This window comes from Mus musculus, chromosome 11 (genome assembly GCF_000001635.26).
Source record: "Mus musculus strain C57BL/6J chromosome 11, GRCm38.p6 C57BL/6J".
In the NCBI taxonomy this organism is placed as follows: Eukaryota; Metazoa; Chordata; class Mammalia; order Rodentia; family Muridae; genus Mus; species Mus musculus.
In genome coordinates, this window is record NC_000077.6 from 30,879,291 (window position 1) to 30,902,446 (window position 23,156).

The window sequence follows — 23,156 nt, forward strand, 5'->3', positions numbered from 1 at the left end:
ATCTCTCTGTCTCATCATCTGGATTCTTTTGTTCATTTGTTTATTTGGTTTTTGTTTTGTTAATTTTCAGATAGAGTTTTTATCTCTATGTAGCCCTGGGTAGCCTAGAAATCACTATGTTGAACAGGTGGCCTCAGAGCTCTTTCTGCCTCCACCCCTCCCCTTTCTCAAATGCTAGTATTAAAGGCATTCCCTACCATGCACAACTCATCTAAATTCCTAAGTGCTTATTACATTTCTGTAAAAACAGAGGGCCAGAAAGTCTTTGTATAGACAAAGGTAAGGAGAATAAACACAATCTGTTTGGTGGGATTTTAGAACTGAGTGTTTTGATAATCTGACATAATTTTTTGTTTTATTTTTCTTAATGCAGATGACTAGTCCTCATTCTGGGCTCATTTCATCAAAAACTCCAGATCCTCAGGTATCATCCGTGGTGACTCTGCAAGTTTCACAACTCAGCTTCTCTTGAGCTTTCATCATTTTGGTGGCTTCTCTGTTTGGCCTCATTAGTCTTCGCTCACAGGTTCTCAGCTGCCATTTGATTTCCTAACTTGTTCTGAAGTGTTCCCTGAGTACTGATCACTTTTTCTTTTGAGACATATGACAAAGTCACAAAGTCTCAGACTAGAAGTAGCCTAGTACTATCATGGTATTATGACCAAACAGTCTCGAACGTTGTTAAAAACAACAATGTCCTCGGAATGGAGAATGCTCATCAATTATGTAGGTTCTCTCATTTCATTCATCTCACGTTATTTTGAGTTCTTCCCCAAAGGCTGTTGAGTTTAGCATTAGTAGGGCCATGGGTCATGAATCTGAAGTTTTGACCGCCTTGTGTCTAGAGAGCCATGAAGAGAAAAGGATCAAAGGGGGCAAAGTCTCAGAGTTAACCTAGAACCTGACACGCTCAACCACACTGCAGATGTCTGTATCTCCACAGACTGGAGTTTTTGGTGCTGAGTAAGAGCCAATTGCTGAAAAACTGGGGGTTTGGTGAATAAATTTTAGACTGATTTGTATGTGTATACAATGTGTGATTTTAAAAATAAAAAAGAACATCAATAAACACCATGGCTGATTGTTTTTTACCCTGTAGTCCATACAAATATTGTTTTACACCCCACCTTGAAATACATTACACTTCAAATGAGTGGAAGATTGCAGTTTTTGATCTCTCTCCCTCTTCTTCTCCCTTTCTGTCTCCCTCTCCCCCCCCTTTTTCACTCTCTTTCCCTCTCCCCCTCTCTCCCCTCTACCTGTATGCCTGCCTACAGAATCACTAATATTAATAAGTCTTGATATTTGACTTGTTTAGTATGTTATGTAGATGTAAAAGATTGTACAATAAACTGTAGAGATAACACTGACAAGATTTTGTACAGATGCAACCCTTAACGCAGACCATTGTGTGACTTGTTTTTTTGGTGTATGTTTTTAAGTTATATTCTTTATCTTCTCGTGTTACAAAAGCTGAAACATAGGTTTTAGGTTTTTTTAAATTTATTTACTAGAATATCTGGATTTTTATGTACCTTTTTTGTGTGCATTTTTAAATGATAACATGTTTGCCTATCACAACTTTATAGAGTGCAAGTTATCTTCTAGTTGGAATAATTCACAAGTTGATAAATGTCATCTTTTAACACACTCTTTACAATCTTCCTTAAAGGAATACTACAGTCATTTTTTAGTATCTCTATGCCGAGTGTCTCAATATACACATACAGTAGTGGGCTTGTTACAGTACTGAAGTGTCGCCATACCCAGGCATAATCCCCGTACAGAATAGTACCTAATGAATAGTCAATTCAACTGTGTAACTAGTTTTAAAAACCGAATAAAATGGACTGTTTTTAATACCTGACTTTTATCTGAAGAGAAGACAGTTCAGTTGGGAGCAACTTTTGTGGGTTCTTTTTGCCTTCTTAGATTTAGATCTGTGACTTTCTTCCCACTTAGAATGAATTGTGGCCAGAATGAATGATCTAATTCTGCTCTGTTGAGTGCAGTAGCCAGGCTCACTAGGTGTGCTTTAAGTGGTAATTAGCCATGTATGATTAGTGATTATTACATTTAATGGTACAGTAGAACTTCTCTGTCATCACACAAAGTTCTGTAAAAACAAAACAAGGAGGCAAATGGTGGTGCACACCGTTAGTTCCAGCACGGGGGAGGCAGAGGCAGATCGATCTCCGAGTTGGAGGCCAGCCTAGTCTACAGAGTTGACTACTAGGACAGCCAGGACTACATAGCCTTTGTCTCAGAAGGGGAATAAGGTTTGGTAGCACAAACCCCATAACTGATTTCTCAAGGCCACTGCTTGAGTAAGACTGTACTGCCCACCTCAGCTTTTCTTTTTCTTTTTTTTTTTTTCCTATCTTTTGCTTGCTTGCTTTCTTCCTTCCTTCCTTCCTTCCTTCCTTCCTTCCTTCCTTCCTTCCTTCCTTCTTTCTTTTCTTTTCTTTTCTTTTCTTTTCTTTTCTTTTCTTTTCTTTTCTTTTCTTTTCTTTTCTTTTCTTTCCTTTCCTTTCCTTTCCTTTCCTTTCCTTTCCTTTCCTTTCCTTTCCTTTCCTTTCCTTTCCTTTCCTTTCCTTTCCTTTCCTTTCATTAGTTTTGTTAGGGAAATTGAGAGAAAGAACTCCCAAGGGAAGAATACTCCAGCTATTTCTAACTAAACTATATAAAGCTATACTTTAACAGTGATTCTTAAGTGGGAGCTTATAAATAAAGTAATTGGTAGTCAGTGTGGCCCTTAATTAAGATTCTCTGGATAGGATTCAGCTTCACCAACATCTTTTTTTTTTCTTCTTTTACTGTATTTATTTATTTACTTATTTTTAAATAATTAATTTATTTACTTTATTTTTCAGAGGCTAAAGCTAAATACAAAAGCAATGCTATCAGATTTCATAGTTCCTTTTTTAAAAAATATTTTATTAGGTATTTTCCTCATTTACATTTCCAATGCTATCCCAAAAGTCCCCCATACCCTCCCCCCAACTCCCCTACCCACCCACTCCCACTTTTTGGCCCTGGCATTCCCCCGTACTGGGGCATATAAAGTTTGCAAGTCCAATAGGCCTCTCTTTCCAGTGATGGCCGACTAGGCCATCTTTTGATACATATGCAGCTAGAGTCAAGAGCTCCGGGGTACTGGTTAGTTCATATTGTTGTTCCACCTATAGGGTTGCAGACCCCTTTAGCTCCTTGGGTACTTTCTCTAGCTCCTCCATTGGGGGCCCTGTGATCCATCCAATAGCTGACTGTGAGCATCCACTTCTGTGTATGCTAGGTCCCAGCATAGTCTCACAAGAGAGCTATATCTGGGTCCTTTCAACAAAATCTTGCTAGTGTATGCAATGGTGTCAGAGTTTGGAGGCTGATTATGGGATGGATCCCCGAGTATGGCAGTCTCTAGATGATCCATTCTTTCATCTCAGCTCCAAACTTTGTCTCTGTAACTCCTTCCATGGGTGTTTTGTACCCAATTCTAAGAAGGGGCAAAGTGTCCACACTTTGGTTTTCGTTCTTCTTGAGTTTCATGTGTTTTGCAAATTGTATCTTGTATCTTGGGTATTCTAAGTTTCTGGGCAAATATCCACTTATCAGTGAGTACATATCATGTGAGTTCTTTTGTGATTGGGTTACCTCACTCAGGAAGTGACAGGGTGACACATACCAGTAATCAAAACCGTTCTGGATCCTGAACCAGAAGACTACAGAGTAAGATTCTATAATCTCAAAAAGTTCCTTATTGATTCAGTCTATCAGTGATTGAGAACCCTGATGAAAACAAGATCTATATTCTACTCTTACACCTAAAAGCAGAGTCCCTTAGTCTGAGTGCCCAATTGTGTTCCCTGGGTAACTCTAATATCAAGTTTGTTGTTTATTAGCTTGACATTTCCCCAAGCTCATACTGTGAATTTTGAAATTAAATGTTCTGTCATTAATTCTACAAGTGGTCCCAAGTTTGAAAGCTCTTAGAATATGTGGTATATTAAAAAGGAGCAAGAGCTGTGTCAACCATACAGTTAAGCTGGTCAGGGCTGGGCATGGTGGCACATGCCTTTAATCCCAGCACTTGGGAGGCAGAGACAGGTGAATTTCTGAGTTTGAGGCCAGCCTGGTCTACAGAGTGAGTTCCAGGACAGCCAAGGTACACAGAGAAACCCTGTCTCGAAACAAACAAACAAACAAAAAGCAAACAACAACAACAAAAAACAAAGATAAGCTGGTCAGGAGCAGAGAGATGGATGACAATATTAGACAGCTATTGTTGGCTGGACTTCAGCGAGCATAGGTTCCTGTGAGCTTTGCTGAGTAAGGAAAGTAGAAAACATTTATAAGCTCTAGTCTTCAGTTTCTGAATAGACTTTGAAGCCTTTCTAAATCATATTTAGAAGGACATTTTCCTTACTATTAATGTGACTGAGGTGAGGGACTGGTGTAGCCTAGCAGTCGAGGCCTTGCATAGCACAGTAGCATCCCTGAGTTCAACCCCAGTACGAGGGCAGGGCGTGGAATTCACACTTGAAAGCTTTTCTTATATTGGAGCATCCAAGGAATATTTAAGCCAGGAGCTCCTAATGATGGTTGTTTGCCATCCTGCCCAGTGAATGTGGACATTTTATTGGCCTTGATGTGCACTTTCCCAGAATGCTCCTTATTTTGCATGCCATCCATAAGATTGTGCTGGAAAGCTGGGTTTATTGCCTGTTCACGTGCTAGCATATTGTTAGCCATGATTAACTTTTACAGACTTTGCCTTTTGCATTATTGGTATGCCACTGTTTTTATCCAGTATCCTTGCTGCCATATTTTGTGCATGTTATTATTTTGTGTTGCCTTATAACCCCACAAACATTGGTGGAGCCTTTGTCTTTCTCAGTATGAGGTTGGTTTCTCTCAGGTGTATGTACTACTGATGGCTACTAGTAGTTCAGCCTGAACATTTTGTTATCGTTTATGTCCAAATGGAAATTATACAGGCAGTATTTAATGTATTTGGAGAGACATATAATTTGGGTCAGAATTCCCACTCTTAACTGCTAATTCGTGTTTTTTTTCTTCAAATGTTTCTAGGGCCCAGTGTTACCTTTACCAACAACATCTTAGAACCAGTATATTGCCAAGTGTCTGGGGAGTAGAACATGATTTATGTGAAAATTAGTTGGGGGTTTTTCTTGAGCATTTTTTTTCCTAAACATAGTTCGGATTTCACAAATCCCTTCAACATGTTTCTTAGTAAAAAATGGGAAAATTAATAGAATTGTATTAGTATTATTATATTTTATACTTAATTACATTAAGTATAAAGGAAACTTAACAGAAAACGGAAAGGGGTTGTAGTGGCAATGGTGCCACGAAATATTTCACCTGGATGGAATCAAAGTCTTTGATTTCTAACCAAAAAAAAAAAGGGGGGGGACATTTGAATAGCATTCTCTATTTCTTAAGTATTGGATGAGATTAGAAAAGTAGAAGATCATAATTAACCAGGTTAAAATCCTGAAGGAGTTAACAGGGTATGTTTGCCCATAACAACATACTTAGGAATGTTTCTTATATAAGCTAAAGTGGGTTTGTTGTTTTAGACATATTGACTTTGGGAGATGAGAAGCAACGCTCTAATGGTTTATGCTGGTGTTTTAAACAGGACTAGCTGAATTACACTATTGCTTCTCAAGATTTTTACACCCAACACGGTATTTAATAGTACCTGTTTGTTTGTTTTTTTAACTTTGCATCAACCACGTACTTACTATGACCTAAGACACATATGTGTGTTGAAATTGGTTCGATTCAATTTGTCATAATGACTTTAATTATTAAACTGGAACTGACAGCCTAGTTAGAAAGCCAAGGAGATCAGCTTGAAGGCTCTCCGCAGGCACTCTCAGCTGTCTCCTCCTGCCTGGCATCTCTGGTTTTCATTTTTTCCTTGCTGTGTATCAGCGGTCAGTGGCCAATTCACAGGCAGCCCTGGCATATCGGAGCGCACTCCCACTAGGCTGAGGCGGGCAGGCAGGGAGGGTGCCGAGCAGGCGGGGCGGCCACGGTCAGAGGGAGGGGCCGCGCCCCGGGTTCGGTGACTGCGCCGCGCGCCCGGCTCGCCTAGGCTCCCGGGATGCGCGGAGGCGGCAGCGATGGCGATGATGACTCTAGCCCGGCAGCTTCCAGGCCACCGGGCACAGATAGGGTCACTACTGCGACACGGAGGAGGAAGGGCGGCGCTGAGGCCAGCTGGTAGGTGAGAGGCCGCAAGCCCAGACCGGGAGGATCACACCAGGGTTGTGAGGCGAGCGGGAGCGGGGAGAAGGCTAAGCTTGGCCTGGCCTGGTAGGTTGCGCACCTGTGTTCCTGTGCAGCCTTGCTGTAAGCTCTACACAGACCACAACCCACTGCCTGCATCCAGGCGGAGTCCAAGCATCCCTGGACTAGCCTAGGCCTGTGTTTCCTCCAGTTCTAGGGAGCCCCCTACCCGTTACCAATCACAGTTGGGGATAAACCTGCAATCTCCTACTCCTTTAGTCAATAGTACGATAGTACGCAGTGCTCCACAGACTCCTTATCCCTCCACCAGAGACCCAGATCTTTCCCACCCCATCAGCTATTAGCCTCAATGGATAGATAGTTCAGGTGATTAGAAACAATGGGAGGTTTGAAATATCTCACTGACCTTGGGCAAGTTATTTAGCCTCCCCGTGCTTTTCTAGATCCATTCAAATTAGTGGGAATGGGACAGAACTTAGTTTTGTGTGAGGGCTGTGGAAAAAAAAAAAAAAAAAAAAAAAAAGCCTTCCATGAAGAAATTCGGCATTTATTTGGGGTTGGAATACAATGAAATAATCAAGGTCATGAGTTAACTTGTAAGTGTCCTAACGTTTGCTTCAAAAATTAATAATCTCTGTGAGCTCCTAGGGATCCGGGTTAGTTGATTCTGTTGGTCTTGCCCTTCAGCTCCCTCAGTCCGTCAACTTTTAGAATGGGAATAAAACAAACAAACAAACAGCACAGTATTAGAGACCCATCGCCCCTCCCCCCTCCCGCCTTCTCTTCCCCCTGTCCCTCCCTACACCTACTCATGACCCCCTCCCTCCTTCCCTCAGGCTGGCTTTCAAGTAGGTGATACTGCCTTTATGCTCTTGAGAGACTGAGATTACAGGCTACCACATCCAGCTTTTCACATATTTTTTTGTTTATTTGTTTTGCAACAGAGTGTCACTATGTAGCCTTAGCTGGCCTGGAGCTTACTGTGTAGATCAGGCTGGCCTCCAACTCAGAAATCTGCCTCCTTCTGCCTCATGAACACTGAGATTAAAGGCCACATCCATATTTTACTAAGAGTTGACACTAAGCAATTTGTTAGGAGTTCCTCGTTCTTGCTTCCAGTTACCTCAACATCCTTCCGCAACTGTAATCAGATGTATATTAATTCATTTTGAGAAAAAGTCTCACTATATGTATGTAGTCCAGACTAGTCCTGCCTGGTTTTGTAATCTTGATCCTCTTGGCTCAGCTTCCCCAGATATGTGTCATTATACTCTGCTCATTCTATCTTATCATGGTTAATAAGTATACTTAAACCCAGCATTCTGAGCTGGTGAGATGTCTCCACAGAAAAGGCATTTGCCACCAATGCCAAGGACTTACATGATGGAAGCAGAAAGCCAACTTCTACAAATTATCCTCAGAACTCCAAATGTCTGCCTGTCTTAGGGTTTCTATTGCTATAATAAAACACTGTGACCAAAGCCACTTGGGGAGAAAAGGTTTATTTCATCTTACAGCACACCATACAAGAAAATCAGGGCAGGAATTCAAGGTAGGAACTGATGCAGATGCCATGGAGGACTGCTTCTAACTGTCTTGCTTTTTATTGTTTGCTCATCTGTTTTCTTATAGTACTCAGAACCACTGACCCAGGAGTAGAATCATGCATAGAGAGCTGGGCCATCTCCTATCATTCATCAATCAAGAAAATGTACTTGCCCACAGGCCAGTCTGGTGGGAGCATTATCTCAGTTGAGGCTCCTTCCTCTAAAATGACCCTAGCCTGTGTCAAGTTGACATAGAACTAAAAAACACAGTATAACAGTATAGTATACACTCACCAAATAAATATAGTACAATACAAATATGTTTAAGGCTAGATTGTAATTTAAAATATTATGATACGACTTTTTACATCTTCCAGGACCTATCTATAACCCCAGAAATAAAAAGTAACATGTAGGTATGCATTGGAAATAACATTTAATGTATGTTTAAGAATAGTTAACCACTGACTTTGCTCTAAAGGACGGGGACACACACACAATTTCTTTTTTTTTTTTTGGTAGTTGTGTGTGTTTGTTTGTTTATTTGTTTTCTAAGACAGGGTTTCTCTGTGTCACAGCCCTGTCTGTCCTGGAACTCACTTTGCAGATCAGGCTGGCCTTGAATTTATGGAGATCTGCCTGCCTATACTTCCCAAATGTTGGGGTTAAAGGTGTGTGCCTCCATGTCTGGCTTACATCTTTATTTTTGTTTTTAATTTTCTCTTAAAATCCCAAGAATTAGTATGGAGCTCTGGGTTGAATTTTCTTCCAGTTCCTTTATTGGTTTTGAAGTTTTGTGTTCCAGGAACTTTTACTGGGAACAGCAATTTAATAATTCGTAGGATTGTTTTAATGGTGAAGTAAAGTTTGATAGCTTATATAAGGTTTAAATGTGAGATTATAGCATGTAACAGCCGTACAATAAATGAGAGCTGTTGTAATTTAGTTTTGATCTAAGTATTCCTCTCTTGAGTGTGACCATGTAAGTGTGCATTTGTGTGGGAATGGAGAAGCTTTTGGGGGAAATATGGTAGTATAAAGCCCTGAGAACAAAGCCCCGTACATCATAAATATTCTCTAGATACTAACAATAGTTCTGAGAGGTTTATTGCTCTTATTTCCTAATGTGCATTTCTATACTTTTAAATTAAAAATATATTGATTATCCAACTTTGCACATCATCTTCCCAACCCAGGGATTGAACCCAAGACCTCGTGTGTGCCAGAAAAGTACATTACTGCTAGCTATAACACCCAGGCTGGCTTTGAACTTACAGTCCTCCTGCCTCTGTCCTGAGTAGCTGGGATTACAGCCTGTGCCACCACTCCAGACTCAATTCCCCCCTCACACACACACTTCCCTCTCTCTCTCCTTTCTTTTCCATGATTACTTTGTGCCTAATCATCTCATCTTTTACATCTAGTGCTTGGGTCTTGTAACTTCCACGGTTCCATTTCATTATCCCCTGCTTTATTTGTCTAAGCACCTTGGTTCCAGGCTCTTATCATTTCCCTGGACCAAATTCCTGCTACTCTGGTTTGTCTTTTTCCCTTCTCATAAATTAACTCCAAGAAACTTTTTTTTTTTTTTAGCCAACAGTAAAATGCTGTCTTTTTGCACTGTAACAATATCAAAAGGGTTCACAAAGAGGCATGCAGTCTTTTTTTATTTTTTTTAGTTTATAATATTTTTAATTTTTAAAAAATTTTTTATTAGGTATTTTCCTCATTTACATTTCCAATGCTATCCCAAAAGTCCCCCATACCCACCCCCCCAATCCCCTACCCACCCACTCCCCCTTTTTGGCCCTGGCGTTCCCCTGTACTGGGGCATATAAAGTTTGCGTGTCCAATGGGCCTCTCTTTCCAGTGATGGCCGACTAGGCCATCTTTTGATACATATGCAGCTAGAGACAAGAGCTCCGGGGTACTGGTTAGTTCATAATGTTGTTCCACCTATATCTTTCTTTCTTTTTTTTTTAATTAGGTATTTTCTTCATTTACATTTCCAGTACTATCCCAAAAGTCCCCCATGCCCTCCCCCCCACTCCCCTACCCACCCACTCCCACTTCTTGGCCCTGGCGTTCCCCTATACTGAGGCATATAAAGTTTGCAAGACCAATGGGCCTCTTTTCCACTGATGGCCGACTAGGCCATCTTCTGATACATAGAGGCATGCAATCTTAAACTAGAAATAGTAAGAGCTCTCCATTATTACTTAACTCTAATCATTGATAAGCAAATGTTCTGAATTTATACTTTTATCTCTCATAAAACTTAGTTTGAAAATGTATTTTACAGAAAAGTGAATGTCACATTGCAGTGAAGAAAATCACCATAGTGTGTGTTCTGCAGTCCACAGTCAATGCAACAGCAGCCACGGCTGCTTCTGGCTTAATGAGGGACACGGTGGTCACATGGCTCTCCCAGAACTGATCTGACTGATTCTCACTGCCAAGTCTGTATCTGTTTAAATGCTGAGAGACTTCTGCTCTAGATAGACCATAGTAGTTGTTTGGAGCCACAGTAATCATTTATTGACTAGATCCAGTCTGCACCTCCTGATCCAACAGCTAAAAGGTTGGCACCTGGAGGCCACTGAGATCCAGCTCCAGGTGGGGCTTAAATATTCTGAGCATAGGCTCTGGACCTCCTGAGCGTCTTTGGTTGTCCCTGCAATGTTACATAAAAGCAAATGTTTTCCAGTTGTTAAGAGCAGAACACTAAATGTTATCTATTGTGCTGGATTCTTCTTTGGGAGAGGACAGATGGCAAACCATACACATCTTTGGGGCTGGGAACAGTGAAGATTGTGTGACTATATATTAAATGTCCTTGCATATGAAAGAAAAATGACTATAGATAGAAAGAAGGAGCAGAAAGTTTAGTCTTTTAAGGTGCCAGGTGTTTCTTATGTACATTCAGCAGCTAGAACAACACACACATGTAAAGTTTCGTGAAAAATGCAGAATATATACCTCTAATTTGGTGGTGAGGAAGAGCAATACATACTTTTAACCACTAAGCCATGTCCCTAACCCTCATAGTGGAGTGTATGTGTGTGTGTGTGTGTGTGTGTGTGTGTGTGTGTGTGAGAGAGAGAGAGAGAGAGAGAGAGAGGAATAGAGAGGTAACAAAAATACTTTTTAAGCTAGACAGGTGCAGTACATTGTGCACCTCTTCACACAGCAAAGTATTACTTTGCACCTCAGAAATTACAAACATAATCTCAGACACCTTTTGTTACTTGATTTCTTCGTCTTTCAAATGTAGTCCTTCATGAATCTCTTTTCCAAAGGAGATTTTCAATTGGTCAAGAACTTAACTCTCAAACTAGTAAAAGAAGTAAATGCTGAGAAATAAAGATTCCTCTCTAGAAAAAAATTGGATTTGTCAGTGATTTCTGAGCTAAAGGGCCATATTATGTATCAATACCCTCCTGTTTAAATTTCAAGCACATTGTGTTGCTTGCCTGCCTTCTATTGCAGAGACCTAGTCTCCATTTCCCAAGCTGTTCATTCTTCTCCTTGCCCCTCATCTTTCACCCAGCTGTCTTCTCCACACCAAAGCCCCCTTCACCATTGCTCAGCTTCTTCCCCCTGTCCCTGGCTTTAGTCTCTGCAGTCACACAGATGTAACTATTCCAGGAAGAGACAGTCAACTTCCAATGGAGAGGTCGTATTCCTGTGTGTTTCCATTGCCTGGTTTCAATGCCTTTTCTGTATTAGACCTTGTAACATGGTTTTCAAAGCAATAGAAATGGAAATTTTGAATTTTGTAAAACAGAATGCAATTGCTAGCTCACTAATCCATTTCTGTCTCTGGGTGTACTTTTTTTTATGTGTGTGTGTGTGTGTTTGTGTGTGTGCAGGCTTATCTTCTTTGGCACATGCTCGTCGTCTGTGAGCTGAGATCCTGACTCTTTTCCTGCTGAATTTATTTTTTTGAGAACACAAGAAAGAGACACCTCTCTCTGAAGATGAACACAAGTGCCCCGCTTCAGAATGTCCCCAATGCCACCTTGCTAAACATGCCTCCCCTGCACGGGGGAAATAGCACTTCTCTCCAGGAAGGTCTTCGAGATTTTATCCACACAGCCACCTTGGTGACCTGCACTTTTCTGCTTGCCATCATCTTCTGTCTAGGCTCTTATGGAAATTTTATTGTCTTCTTGTCTTTCTTTGACCCATCCTTCAGGAAGTTCAGAACCAACTTTGATTTCATGATCTTGAACCTGTCTTTCTGTGATCTGTTCATCTGTGGGGTCACAGCCCCCATGTTCACCTTCGTGCTGTTCTTCAGCTCAGCCAGTAGCATCCCAGATAGCTTCTGCTTCACCTTCCACCTTACCAGCTCAGGCTTCGTCATCATGTCCCTCAAGATGGTGGCTGTGATTGCTCTGCACCGGCTCCGGATGGTGATGGGGAAGCAGCCTAATTGTACAGCCTCCTTTTCCTGCATCTTGCTCCTTACCCTTCTTCTCTGGGCGACCAGCTTTACACTTGCCACCTTGGCTACACTGAGAACCAATAAGTCCCACCTGTGTCTCCCCATGTCCAGTCTTATGGATGGGGAAGGGAAAGCCATTCTGTCTCTGTATGTTGTTGACTTTACCTTCTGTGTTGCTGTGGTGTCTGTCTCTTATATTATGATTGCTCAAACCCTTCGGAAAAATGCTCAAGTAAAAAAGTGCCCCCCGGTGATCACAGTTGATGCTTCCAGACCACAGCCATTCATGGGGGCCTCTGTGAAGGGAAATGGAGATCCCATCCAGTGCACCATGCCAGCTCTGTATAGGAACCAGAATTATAACAAACTGCAGCACAGTCAAACTCATGGATACACTAAGAATATCAACCAGATGCCAATCCCCTCAGCCAGTCGACTCCAGCTGGTATCAGCCATCAACTTCTCTACTGCCAAGGATTCCAAAGCCGTGGTCACCTGTGTGGTCATCGTGTTGTCAGTCCTGGTGTGCTGTCTTCCTCTTGGGATTTCCCTGGTGCAAATGGTTCTGTCTGACAATGGCAGTTTTATCCTTTACCAGTTTGAACTGTTTGGATTTACTCTGATATTTTTCAAGTCAGGATTAAATCCTTTTATATATTCTCGGAACAGTGCTGGGCTGAGAAGGAAAGTACTCTGGTGCCTGAGATACACTGGCCTGGGCTTTCTCTGCTGCAAACAGAAAACTCGACTTCGGGCCATGGGAAAAGGGAACCTTGAAATCAATAGAAACAAATCTTCTCATCATGAGACAAACTCTGCCTACATGCTGTCTCCAAAACCACAGAGAAAATTTGTGGACCAGGCTTGTGGCCCAAGTCACTCAAAGGAAAGTGCAGCGAGTCCCAAAGTTTCTGCTGGACATCAACCCTGTGGTCAAAGCAGTTCCACACCCATCAACACTAGGATTGAACCTTACTATAGCATCTATAACAGCAGCCCTTCCCAGCAGGAGAGCGGTCCGGCAAACTTGCCTCCAGTGAACTCTTTTGGGTTTGCCAGTTCCTACATCGCCATGCACTATTACACCACCAATGATTTGATGCAGGAATATGACAGCACGTCAGCAAAACAAATTCCTATCCCCTCTGTTTAACATGGCCAGCGAGTCTGGAGGGAATGGTTTTCTATTCTAACTAAGCAAGCCTTTAAAAGAGTTTGCAAAGCAAAACCTGGACTCAACTGAACACTTGACAATTTGATTTTCTTTTGTTTATAATATTAGTATCTGGGTTGGCTTCATGGTTTCTTGACATTTTAAGATTTGATGTAAAAGTTTATTTCAACTTCTACTCTAATCTATGTCCCAATACTTTATATTAAACTGCTAAGAAGATGCTAGGATCTATCCTACTGATGACCTTTTAAGTCAGTATTATGGGACTTTAGATATGTATTGGCTACATTTTCTTTCTTTCCATTTATTTATTTACTCACTTTATATCCTGATTGAAGCCCCACCTCTCCTCCCAGTACCCGCTCACATGGCCCTTCTCCCAATTCCTACTACCCTTTATTTCTGAAAAGGGGGAGGTTCCTCCTGGGTAACCAACCCACCCTGGCACCTCAAGTCACTGCAGGACTAGGTATATCCTCTGCCACTAAGGCCAGACATGGCAGCCCAATTACGGGAGCAGGATTCACAGACAGGAAATAGAGTCAGGGACAACCACTGCTCTATTTGTTGGGAGACCCACATGAAGACCAAGCTGTTACAAATGTGCTGGTGAGCCTAGGTCCAGCTCATATGTGCTCTTTAGTTGGTGGTTCAGTCTCTGGGAGCCTTCAAGGGTCAGGTTAGTTGCCTCTGTTGGTATTCTGAAGGGGTACCTATTCCCTCCAGGTTCCTCAATCCTTCCCCCAACTCATTCACAAGACTTCCCAGGCTCAGTCTAATGTTTCGCTGTGGTACTCTGCATCTGTTTCTGTCAACTGCTATAATTTGGCTACATTTTTTAAAATGTGTTTGAAAAAAAAATGATCTTTCTGAAGTGTTATTTTTATAAAAATATGGAATTTGTGTTTTTGAAGTACTGAAACAGCAAACAGTGTACTTTTTTTGGTGGCAAGTGATTTAAATAAAAAACTTACTATTAAAGCAAAAAATAGAAGTGTGTTACCTGCACCTTTGGCCTCATTAAAATTCTCACCCATTGTTAGGCATTGCCTTTATAAGACAGTAGCCTAATAATACAGAGCTACGATTCTTGTCACTTTTACTGTACAGCATTGTTCTATGTGAGTTGAGTAGCTAGCTTCACAAAGTTTTTTGGTAGTTATAAGTTAATTACTGTTTCAGAAGAACCTTGTTTATTCCAAAATCCTATACTAGTAGAGGATTGTACTACAGTAGGGGGCACCATTCTGAGAGAACAGACATGATGTGTCAGCCTCAGCAGTTTGTTTGTGGAAGACGGGTACATTTTGATCATGCATTCAACACTAGCTTCCTAGAGATGCAATTGGGAGGTTTGGCTTGGGCTTTCCTTGTTTATGAAGACAGTTTAGTAGCTAATCACCTGACAGCATTCACACAGATATTCAGAAATAACATTTTTATTTAAATATTGCTATGGAAAATAATTTCTGAAATATTAATAGATCTATTGATATTTTCAGATTGAGTTTTTTAGGTTTTGGGTTTTTTTCTCATTCTTTTTTTATAGGGCTGGAGCTTGGACCCAGGGTCATGCATATTAAGCAACCAATTTACCACTGAACTACTTCCTGATCCCCAAACTAATTGTTTTATATTTTCTCATTGACCTTAAATTAGAAATGAGCAACCATATTATTCTTACTCCTGAAACTAATTTATTAGGTACTCTAATATAAAAACATCTTTGTCATGCAGCTAGAATGGGAACTTACTAGAATTTTGAAACACTAAGAGACTTAAAATAGGATATCTTTACAAACTATTGTACCCAACTATTATTCCCTATTCTTGAAGTTCAAGGAACAGAAGGTGCTCAGTTCAGAGTACCCTCTCCCAGGCTCTTCCAGTCTCCAGGATCATGGAAGATGCTGAGAGGTGGAGAAGCTCCTTAGACAGAACTGGCCTAGCCTCCTGTAGCCACAATGCCTTCTAATGCACTCCAGTCAGGTCTGTTTCAGAGATTTAAGTATGAGGACAAGATTTTCAAATTCACCTTTTAGATCTGGCCTGCCTACTTTTCCCCTTCTCTTCCTCTTTTCTCTTCCTTTCTTTATTCTTGCTATAAAGTTTAATAGCCTATCCATTCTCCTTTATTTTGGTAGCTGGATACTCTTTTTGGAAGTCACTCTTACCTATTTCAATGGTGTTTTTATAGATTCAATACAACATGGTTCTCACTAATACTCCCATGAGACAGATAAAGTACAGAGCTCTTTTCAACAAAGAATTAAGGCATTTGAGAGATCCTCTTCCAAAATTATTTAAAGAATTTTAGCAAATTACCATTAAACTTTGTCTTAATTGCAAACCTAGTATTTAGTCCAGTAAAGCAAATAAGTTTGTATTCAACAACAAGGTCATTTACACTTTAAAAGTATATATCTCTGGGTCTTGGAAGATGGCTAAGAGGTTAAGAGCACTTCTTCTTCCAAAGGACCCAGGTTCAATTCTCACGTAACCCACCATGATATACATGATACATAGACATGTATACAGGCAAAACACGCATACATATAAAATAAAATTAAATCTTTAAAATATTTGAAAGTATTCATCATAAAAATGTATACATCTCTTTTGATTTTTTGTTTTTGTTTTTTGAGACAGGGTTTCTCTGTGTAGCCCTGGCTGTCCTGGAACTCACTCTGTAGACCAGGCTGGCCTCGAACTCAGAAATCTGCCTGTCTCTGCCTACCAAGTGCTGAGATTAAAGGTGTGTGCCACCACACCTAGCTGGTATGCATCTCTTTGAGGGAGAATTACTACCTACAAATATTTTAATATTAGCTTTTGTGACCAGTGAGTTTGAAACTATTTGACCAACATGGGGCCCATCTTTGATAAATAAAAATTATAACATAAAGAAGACAAAGCATATACATAGAAAGCATTTGGTTTCTTTGTTTTCATCAAAGAAATCATTGATTTGATTTTCATGAACTATATAGTGGGCTAGATTCTTGGCTCCCCTCCCATCTGCATATAGAGATGTAACCTGTTTCTTCATAATCTATATATGTCTGTCTATAACAGTATACTCACAATATTGGTATAGATAGACATATATAACTTTTATCTTCATAAGGGCTAAAAATTTTATCTTAAAGTAATGAGAATTTAATTGAGTATGATTAATGTGTAGAAAACATTAATTTTTTTCTCTTGATACTTACTGTATGCAAAGTATGTGTCTCTAAAACATTTTATAATAAGTGTCCTTATGTTAACCCTTGAGCCAAATTTTTATTTCTGATGTTTTAATGTACTTTAAAAATAAGTTTGGAAAATAAAAATTTTGAAAATCCCAACTTTGGGGGGGGTTGGTTTTTTTTTTTTTTTGTAGTTGTTTTGTTTTGTTTTGTTTGTTTTTGAGACAGGGTTTTTCTATATAGTGTGGGCTAGTTTCAAGCTCACTCTGCTGCTGCTTTCTCATCACTGAGATTACAGCGGTATGCTAGCACACTGTGCTGAAAAACCAAGTTTCAATATGGTGTCTTGTCCAGTCTTTCACATAGGCAGGCCTCACACACAGAAATCTTGTCTCAACCTGCCAAGTGCTGGGACTGATGGAATGATGTGGTAGTTTGAATAAAAATGGCCCCCTTAGGCTCATGGGGAGTGGCACTATTAGGACCTGTGATCTTATTGGTGTGGGTGTGGCCTTGTTGGAGGAAGTGTGTCCCTGGGGGTGGGCTTGGAGATTTCAGAAGCTCAAGCTAGGCACACTGTCTCTTCCTGTGGCCTGAGGAGCTGGATGTAGAACTCTCAGCTTTTTCTCTAGCACCCTGTCTGCCTGTGTGCCACCATGCTTCCAACCTGATGACAAGGGACTAAACCTTTGAACCTTAAAGGTAGCCTCAACTAAATGCTTTCCTTTAGAGGAGTTGCCATGGTCATGGTTTCTCTCTTCCTTCCCCAACCTCTCCATTTCTCTCAGTGGCACTGTGGATTGAACCCAAAATCTTGCACACGCTAGACAGTGCTCTGCCACTTATACTCCCTTACACAACGAATATGTTCAGCCTTAAATAGGAAAAGTTACCTTTCTTTGAGAAATAAAATAACATGTTTGCCCACATTTTGAAACATGTATAGTCAAAATAAGAATAATAAGCCACCAATCTTATTTACTGGACTGTTTCCCAATGGGATACTTAAACCTAGGTCTTCATGCATGCTGGACAAGTGCTACCACAGACCTATATCAGCTCTCTCTCTCTCTCTCTCTCTCTCTCTCTCTCTCTCTCTCTCTCTCTCTCTCTCTTTGTGTGTGTGTGTGTGTGTGTGTGTGTGTGTGTGTGTGTGTACCTGCTACAAAGTATTTGTAGAGGTCTGAGCACAGCCTCAGAAGTTGTCTCTCCTTTCACAGTATGGGTCTCAGGGATCAAACTTAGGTTGTCATACTTGAAAACAAGTGACTTTATCTTCCCCCTTTCATTTTTTGAACTGGTTCAAGGCTAGCCTTGAACTTACTCCATACCTTGATCTGATCCTTCTACCTTGGCCTCCTGATTTATCTGTGACATAGATATTCACTACCAAGTTTGGCTTAACTTCTTTAAAATGAAAAAATATAGAGTTTTTTTTGAGAACTTTTAGTTTATCAATCACCTTTTTTGAGAGCTTTTAGTTTATTAATCAAGGTTCTATCTAATGTTCATTTAACAGGAGAAAGTGTAGTAAGAAAAGAGTAGATATCTACAAAATCACCTGTAGGCAGGGCTGTTTGTATAAGAATGACTGCAGAACAAGCATCCTGCTTTTGTTACTTTTCTCCTCTTCATACAATGTAGAACCCAACTGATGAAATCATGATGCCCACATTTAGGGTAGGTCTTTCCACCTCAGCTCAATCTAGAAACACGCACACACACCTGCTCAGAGGTTTCTTACCTTGGTGATTTTAGATCTTGGCAAGTTAACCAATATTCAGCTGGGTCTTCACGTTGCTACTACTGTTGCTTACACAACAAGCCCTCTTGACATCTACACAGCAAGTGACTAACACAAAAACACTGCTGCAGAAAAATCTAGAACCTGTATTTCATTAGTGGAACACAAATTGCATCCTCTTGATTGTGAGCCTAGGCTTTAATGGTTGAACCCTCTCTCCAGACCCCAAATTGCATCTTCTAACCATTCCTTCAGAGGAAGTTAGAGGATATAGCAACACTAAAAATGTATGCTAAAAGGAATTTCAGAGTGGACTGTGACTTCTAATTTACTGTCCACAGAAATACCACCTTCTTGGATGCTCACATTTGTAGGCGTACTTTGAGCTATACTTTTAAATAACAGAGTACTACCATATAATCTTCCCTTTGAGATAATACAATCTCTCACTTTTAGATGTATTTTCTAGGGCTAGGAATTATCACAGTAGTACAGCCCCTGATTAGCATGTGCAGGGTTATAGATTTGATGTCCAGTAAAACACACACACACACACACACACACACACACACACACACACACACACACACACGCACAAGCGCGCTCACTTTCTTGAGGGATGATGCCTCAAGCAGTATTCTCAGTGATGTTTGTTACTCGATTAGTTCAAAGCCTAATTTATATACTAGGACCTAAGAGCTAAGTTATAAAATCCACCCCCAAAAACATATTTTATAAAAGAAGCAAGAAAAATAAGGAGGGCAAACATACCTTCATAAAGAAGATAAATAAAAAACAACAACAACAAAACCATGGGTTCTGCTATAGAGATTGATTGCTTCTATACTTTGTGGCAGGTACTTCATAACTTCTCATTTGTATACCTAATAGCCTAGCTAGTCTGAAAGGTTAGGTTTCCCCTCCAATCTAATACACCTATTAAAGAGACAGGAAAGGTTAACAAGAAGAAAAGGAGAAAAGAAGGAGAAGAAAAGGAGGAGGAGGAGGAGAAGAAATTGAAGAAGGAGAAGAAGAAAACAAGCAGAAAGTGGAGATGGGGATACACATTACATTGGGAAGAAGAACAGATTTTGGGTCCACTGAGTAGGGAGAGGTTTGCTTAAGGGTGGGTCTCTATTTAGTCCCATGCTGACCAGGAACTCACTCTGTAGCTCAGGCTGATCTTGGATATGCAGCATCTTTCTGATTTCCAGGATTACAGGCTTGTGCCACCATGTTCAACAAACTTGAAGTTTAGAGGATGAACTGAGGGACGGGGAAAAGAAGTCTGTAAAATTAAGTAGTTCTGGGCAAGGTGTCACTGGGTAGTCACTATGTCACTGCTACTGTAAGGTGGCTTGAGATCAATCTGGTTCCCAGGAGGTAATTATTTCTGCCTGAAAGGGTAGCCAATGTATGGATAATTTCTGTCCTCCTCTCCTATCTTTTGTTTTCCCTGCAATACAGGGAACTGCTTGCTTAGGGCAGTTTGCCTTTAGCAAAGGGGATGAGACAATTTAGGCAGACATGCATCACTTTCCCTACTCCTCTTCCACATGTGCACTGTCGTCTGCTGCCTTCCTCTAATGCTCATGGTTAATAGGTGTATGACAGTGGGTGCCTAAACTGAGTCCTTTATGATTCCCTGGGCCTGGTCTTTTGCTCTACAACTCTGGTTATAGAATTTATAGAGTTAAATCCTAAATATGGTTAGGATTTAGAGAGGGAGAGGAGAGGAGATTTGAGAAGAAGAGGTTCTGAGTTAAATTGTCCTTCAGGTGAAAAGTTTATTAATGGGCCATCCAGATGACTCAGCAGAAAGCTCACTTCCTGCCAAGCCTATGATATAAATTCATCCCCCTGGACCCATGTTGGAAGAAGAAAACTCACTCCTGCAGTTTGTTCTCTGAACTCCACACCTGTTATCCTCTGCACATACACCTGAACTTGCATACACAGAAAAACAGACAAAAATGTGCAATTTTTAAAGTTTATTAATGCTATTAATAACAGGAGTCCATCTGTGAGAGGATGATCTGAAATACAATTTCAACCTCTTAAGACAAAGTGGGTTGTCATCTCTTAAAGCCTTCAAACCATGAGGAGACTTTGCACCATAAACAGACAAGGCTAGCTAAGGGCTAGCTACATGATAGGAGTTGCTCTTTCTGTGAATAGGGAAGTAGGTCATGGTTAATTCATGACCCATCAAATGTGACAATTGTCAGACTACCTTCAAACTTTGGGTGGCATCAGGGGACTAGCTGTGTTCTTGTCAGCCATTTCTGTATAGAGCCTGGTTACCTGGAGTGTGACATGGCATTTCCAGACTTTGGTTTATGTATATGAAAAATAAAGAAATATAAGGATAACCTTATAGAAAGGAAGATGTGAGGTTGACAAGAGATTAGAAAATGTCAAAGGCATTCTGGATATTCCTGCTGAATCAAGCTTCGTTGGTACTTAGGTAGTTTGTTTGTTTGTTTTTGACAAGGTTTTTCTGTGTATAGCCCTGGCTGTCCTAAAAGTTGCTCTGTAGGCAGGCTGGTTGTGAACTCAAAGCAGTCCTCCTGCTTCTGTCTGCCGAGTGCTGGGATTAAAGACATGTACCACCACCACCTGGCTAGGATATCCTCTTTTGGTCAAAGGCTGGTGGTATCTGAACTCACACATTTAGTTTTTAGATGACTGCCTTTTTGCTAAGGCTTCACATGGTGAAGAGAGTGGCACCTAGAATTCTGATGACTCTTCCCTTTTTTTTTATTAATTTTATTCCCTTTACTACCCAATATCACCCCTTTCTCTCCTCCCAGTACCCCCTCTCACAAGTCCTTACCCCATTTTCCCTTCCTCTTTTGAGAAGAGGAAGCCTCTTTCTGAGTGTCAACCTCCCCTCACATCAAGTTGCTGAGGAGGCACATCCTCTCCCACTGAGGCCAAACAAGTCTGTCTGTCCATTTAATGATGAGGAATCCACAGGCAGGCAGACAGACCTGCTCCAGTTCTTTGGGGACCTGAATAAAGATCATGCTGCTCATCTGTTACATATGTGCAGTGGCCCTAGGTCCAGCCTATACTCACTCTTTGGTTGGTGATTCAGTTTCTGTGAGCCCCCAAGGGTCCAGGTTAGTTGATTCTGTTGGTATTCCCATCGAATCCCTGTCCTTTTCAGGTCCTTTAATCTTTCTCCCGACTCTTCTATAAGACTTCCAGAATTTCATCTGATGTTTGGGTGTGAGTCTCTGCATCTCCTCTTCCCATTGGCTGCTGGGTGGGGCCAGTGGCTCTCAGAGGATAGTTATGCTAAGTTCCTGTATGCAAACATAACAGAGTATCATTAATAATGTCAGTGATTGGTCTTGCCCACAGGATGGGTTTCAATTTGGGGCAGTCATTGGTTGGCCATTCTCAGCCTCTGCTCTATTCTTGTCCCTGCACATCTTGTAGGCAGGACATGTTTTGGGTTGAAGGCTTGTGGGTAGGTTACTGTTCTGATCCTTCTACTGGGAGTCCTCCCTGGCTTCAGGAAGAGGCCACTTCAGGATATATATGCCCCATTGTTAGAAATCTGAGCTAGAGTTGCCCCTTAAATCCTCTGGGGCTTCTCTCATCTCACATCTCTGGCATGTCCTAGAGGTTGTCTCCCTAGTCAACCTCTCTTCTCTCCCCCCTGCTCTCCCTACATATGATCCCCCACCTCCCCTCCCCATCCCCTCATCCACACAGATCCCTCCTTCTGTCAATCTCCAATATCTATTTTGTTTTCCCTTCTGAGAATGATTTAAACATCCTCCCTTGTGTCCTCCTTGTTATTTGGCTTCTTTGGGTTTGTTGATTATAGCATGGTTATTCTGTACTTTGTGACTAATATCCACTCATAAGTGAGTACATAACACACATGTCCTTTTGGGTCTGTGTTACCTCACTCAGGATGATATTTTTCAGTTCCATCCATTTACCTGAAAATTTCATGATGTTCTTGATTTTAATAGCTCAATGCTGCTCCATTTTCTGTATCCATTCTTTGGTTGAGGGACATCTGGGTTGCTTCCAGTTTCTGAATATTACAAATAAAGCTGCTATGAACATAGCTGAGCAGGTGTCCTTGAGGGATGGTGGAGCATCTTTTGGGTATATGCCGGGGAGTGGTATAGTTGGATCATGAGGGAGAAATATTTCCAGTCTTCTGAGAAAACGCCAAATTGATTTCCAAAGTGATTGTACATGTGTGCACTTGTACTCCAGCAGTGGAGGAGTGTTCCCCTTGCTCCACATCCTTGCCAGCATGTGCTGTCCTATGAGTCTTTGATCTTAGCCATTCTGAGGCTAAGGTCTCAGGGTCATTTTGATTTGCATTTCCCCGATGACTAAGAATGTTGAACATTTTTTCATGTGCTTCTAGGCCATTCGAGATTCCTCTGTTGAGAATTCTCTGTTTAGCTCTGCATCCCATTTTTAATTGGGTTATTTGGATTGCCATTGTCTAGCTTCTTGAATTAGGTATGTATTTTGGATATTAGCCCTCTGTCAGATATAGGGTTAGTGGAGATCTTTTCCCAATCTCTAAGCTGTAATTTTGTCCTGATGATGGTGTCATTGGACTTACAAAAGCTTTTCATGAGGTCCCATTTATTAATTCTTAATCATAGCATCCAAGCCATTGGTGTTCTGTTCAGGAAGCTGTGTCCTGTACTGATGAGTTCAAGGCTATTCCCCACTTTCAGTTCTGTTAGAGTAAATGTGTCTGGTTTAGCCGGGTGTGGTGGCACAT

General features: G+C 41.0%; 3 protein-coding genes across 5 annotated transcripts in view; 2 read left to right on the forward strand and 1 right to left on the reverse strand.

The window, feature by feature from the left end:
* Psme4 (proteasome (prosome, macropain) activator subunit 4) overlaps positions 1 to 1,860 on the forward strand; it is a 109,376-nt gene extending 107,516 nt beyond the window's left edge. The window contains exon 47 of one of the 2 annotated variants that reach the window (NM_134013.3): positions 374 to 1,071. The gene's annotated coding sequence lies outside the window, so the exon portion shown is untranslated. Of the gene's footprint in view, positions 1 to 373 lie in introns of both variants that reach the window. The other variant, XM_030245449.1, reaches the window with a different exon arrangement.
* The window catches only part of Erlec1 (endoplasmic reticulum lectin 1), a 91,593-nt gene that overhangs the window by 16,497 nt on the left and 51,940 nt on the right, over positions 1 to 23,156 (reverse strand). The window lies entirely within an intron of this gene.
* Positions 5,343 to 16,800, forward strand: Gpr75 (G protein-coupled receptor 75). Of its 2 annotated transcripts, none has more exons than XM_006514696.4 (2): positions 5,343 to 6,256; positions 11,699 to 16,800. In XM_006514696.4, exon 2 carries the CDS (start codon positions 11,807 to 11,809, stop codon positions 13,427 to 13,429), a length of 1,623 nt encoding a protein of 540 aa, XP_006514759.1. In that variant the 5' UTR covers positions 5,343 to 6,256; positions 11,699 to 11,806; the 3' UTR covers positions 13,430 to 16,800. The 2 variants fall into 2 exon arrangements, with proteins under 2 accessions (XP_006514759.1, NP_780699.2); NM_175490.4 differs by having other exon boundaries at positions 6,068 to 6,252; positions 11,699 to 14,439.

Coding starts and splice junctions, on each gene's coding strand:
- Gpr75 (XM_006514696.4), top strand. CDS start 11,807: ATGAACACAAGTGCCCCGCTTCAGAATGTCCCCAATGCCACCTTGCTA.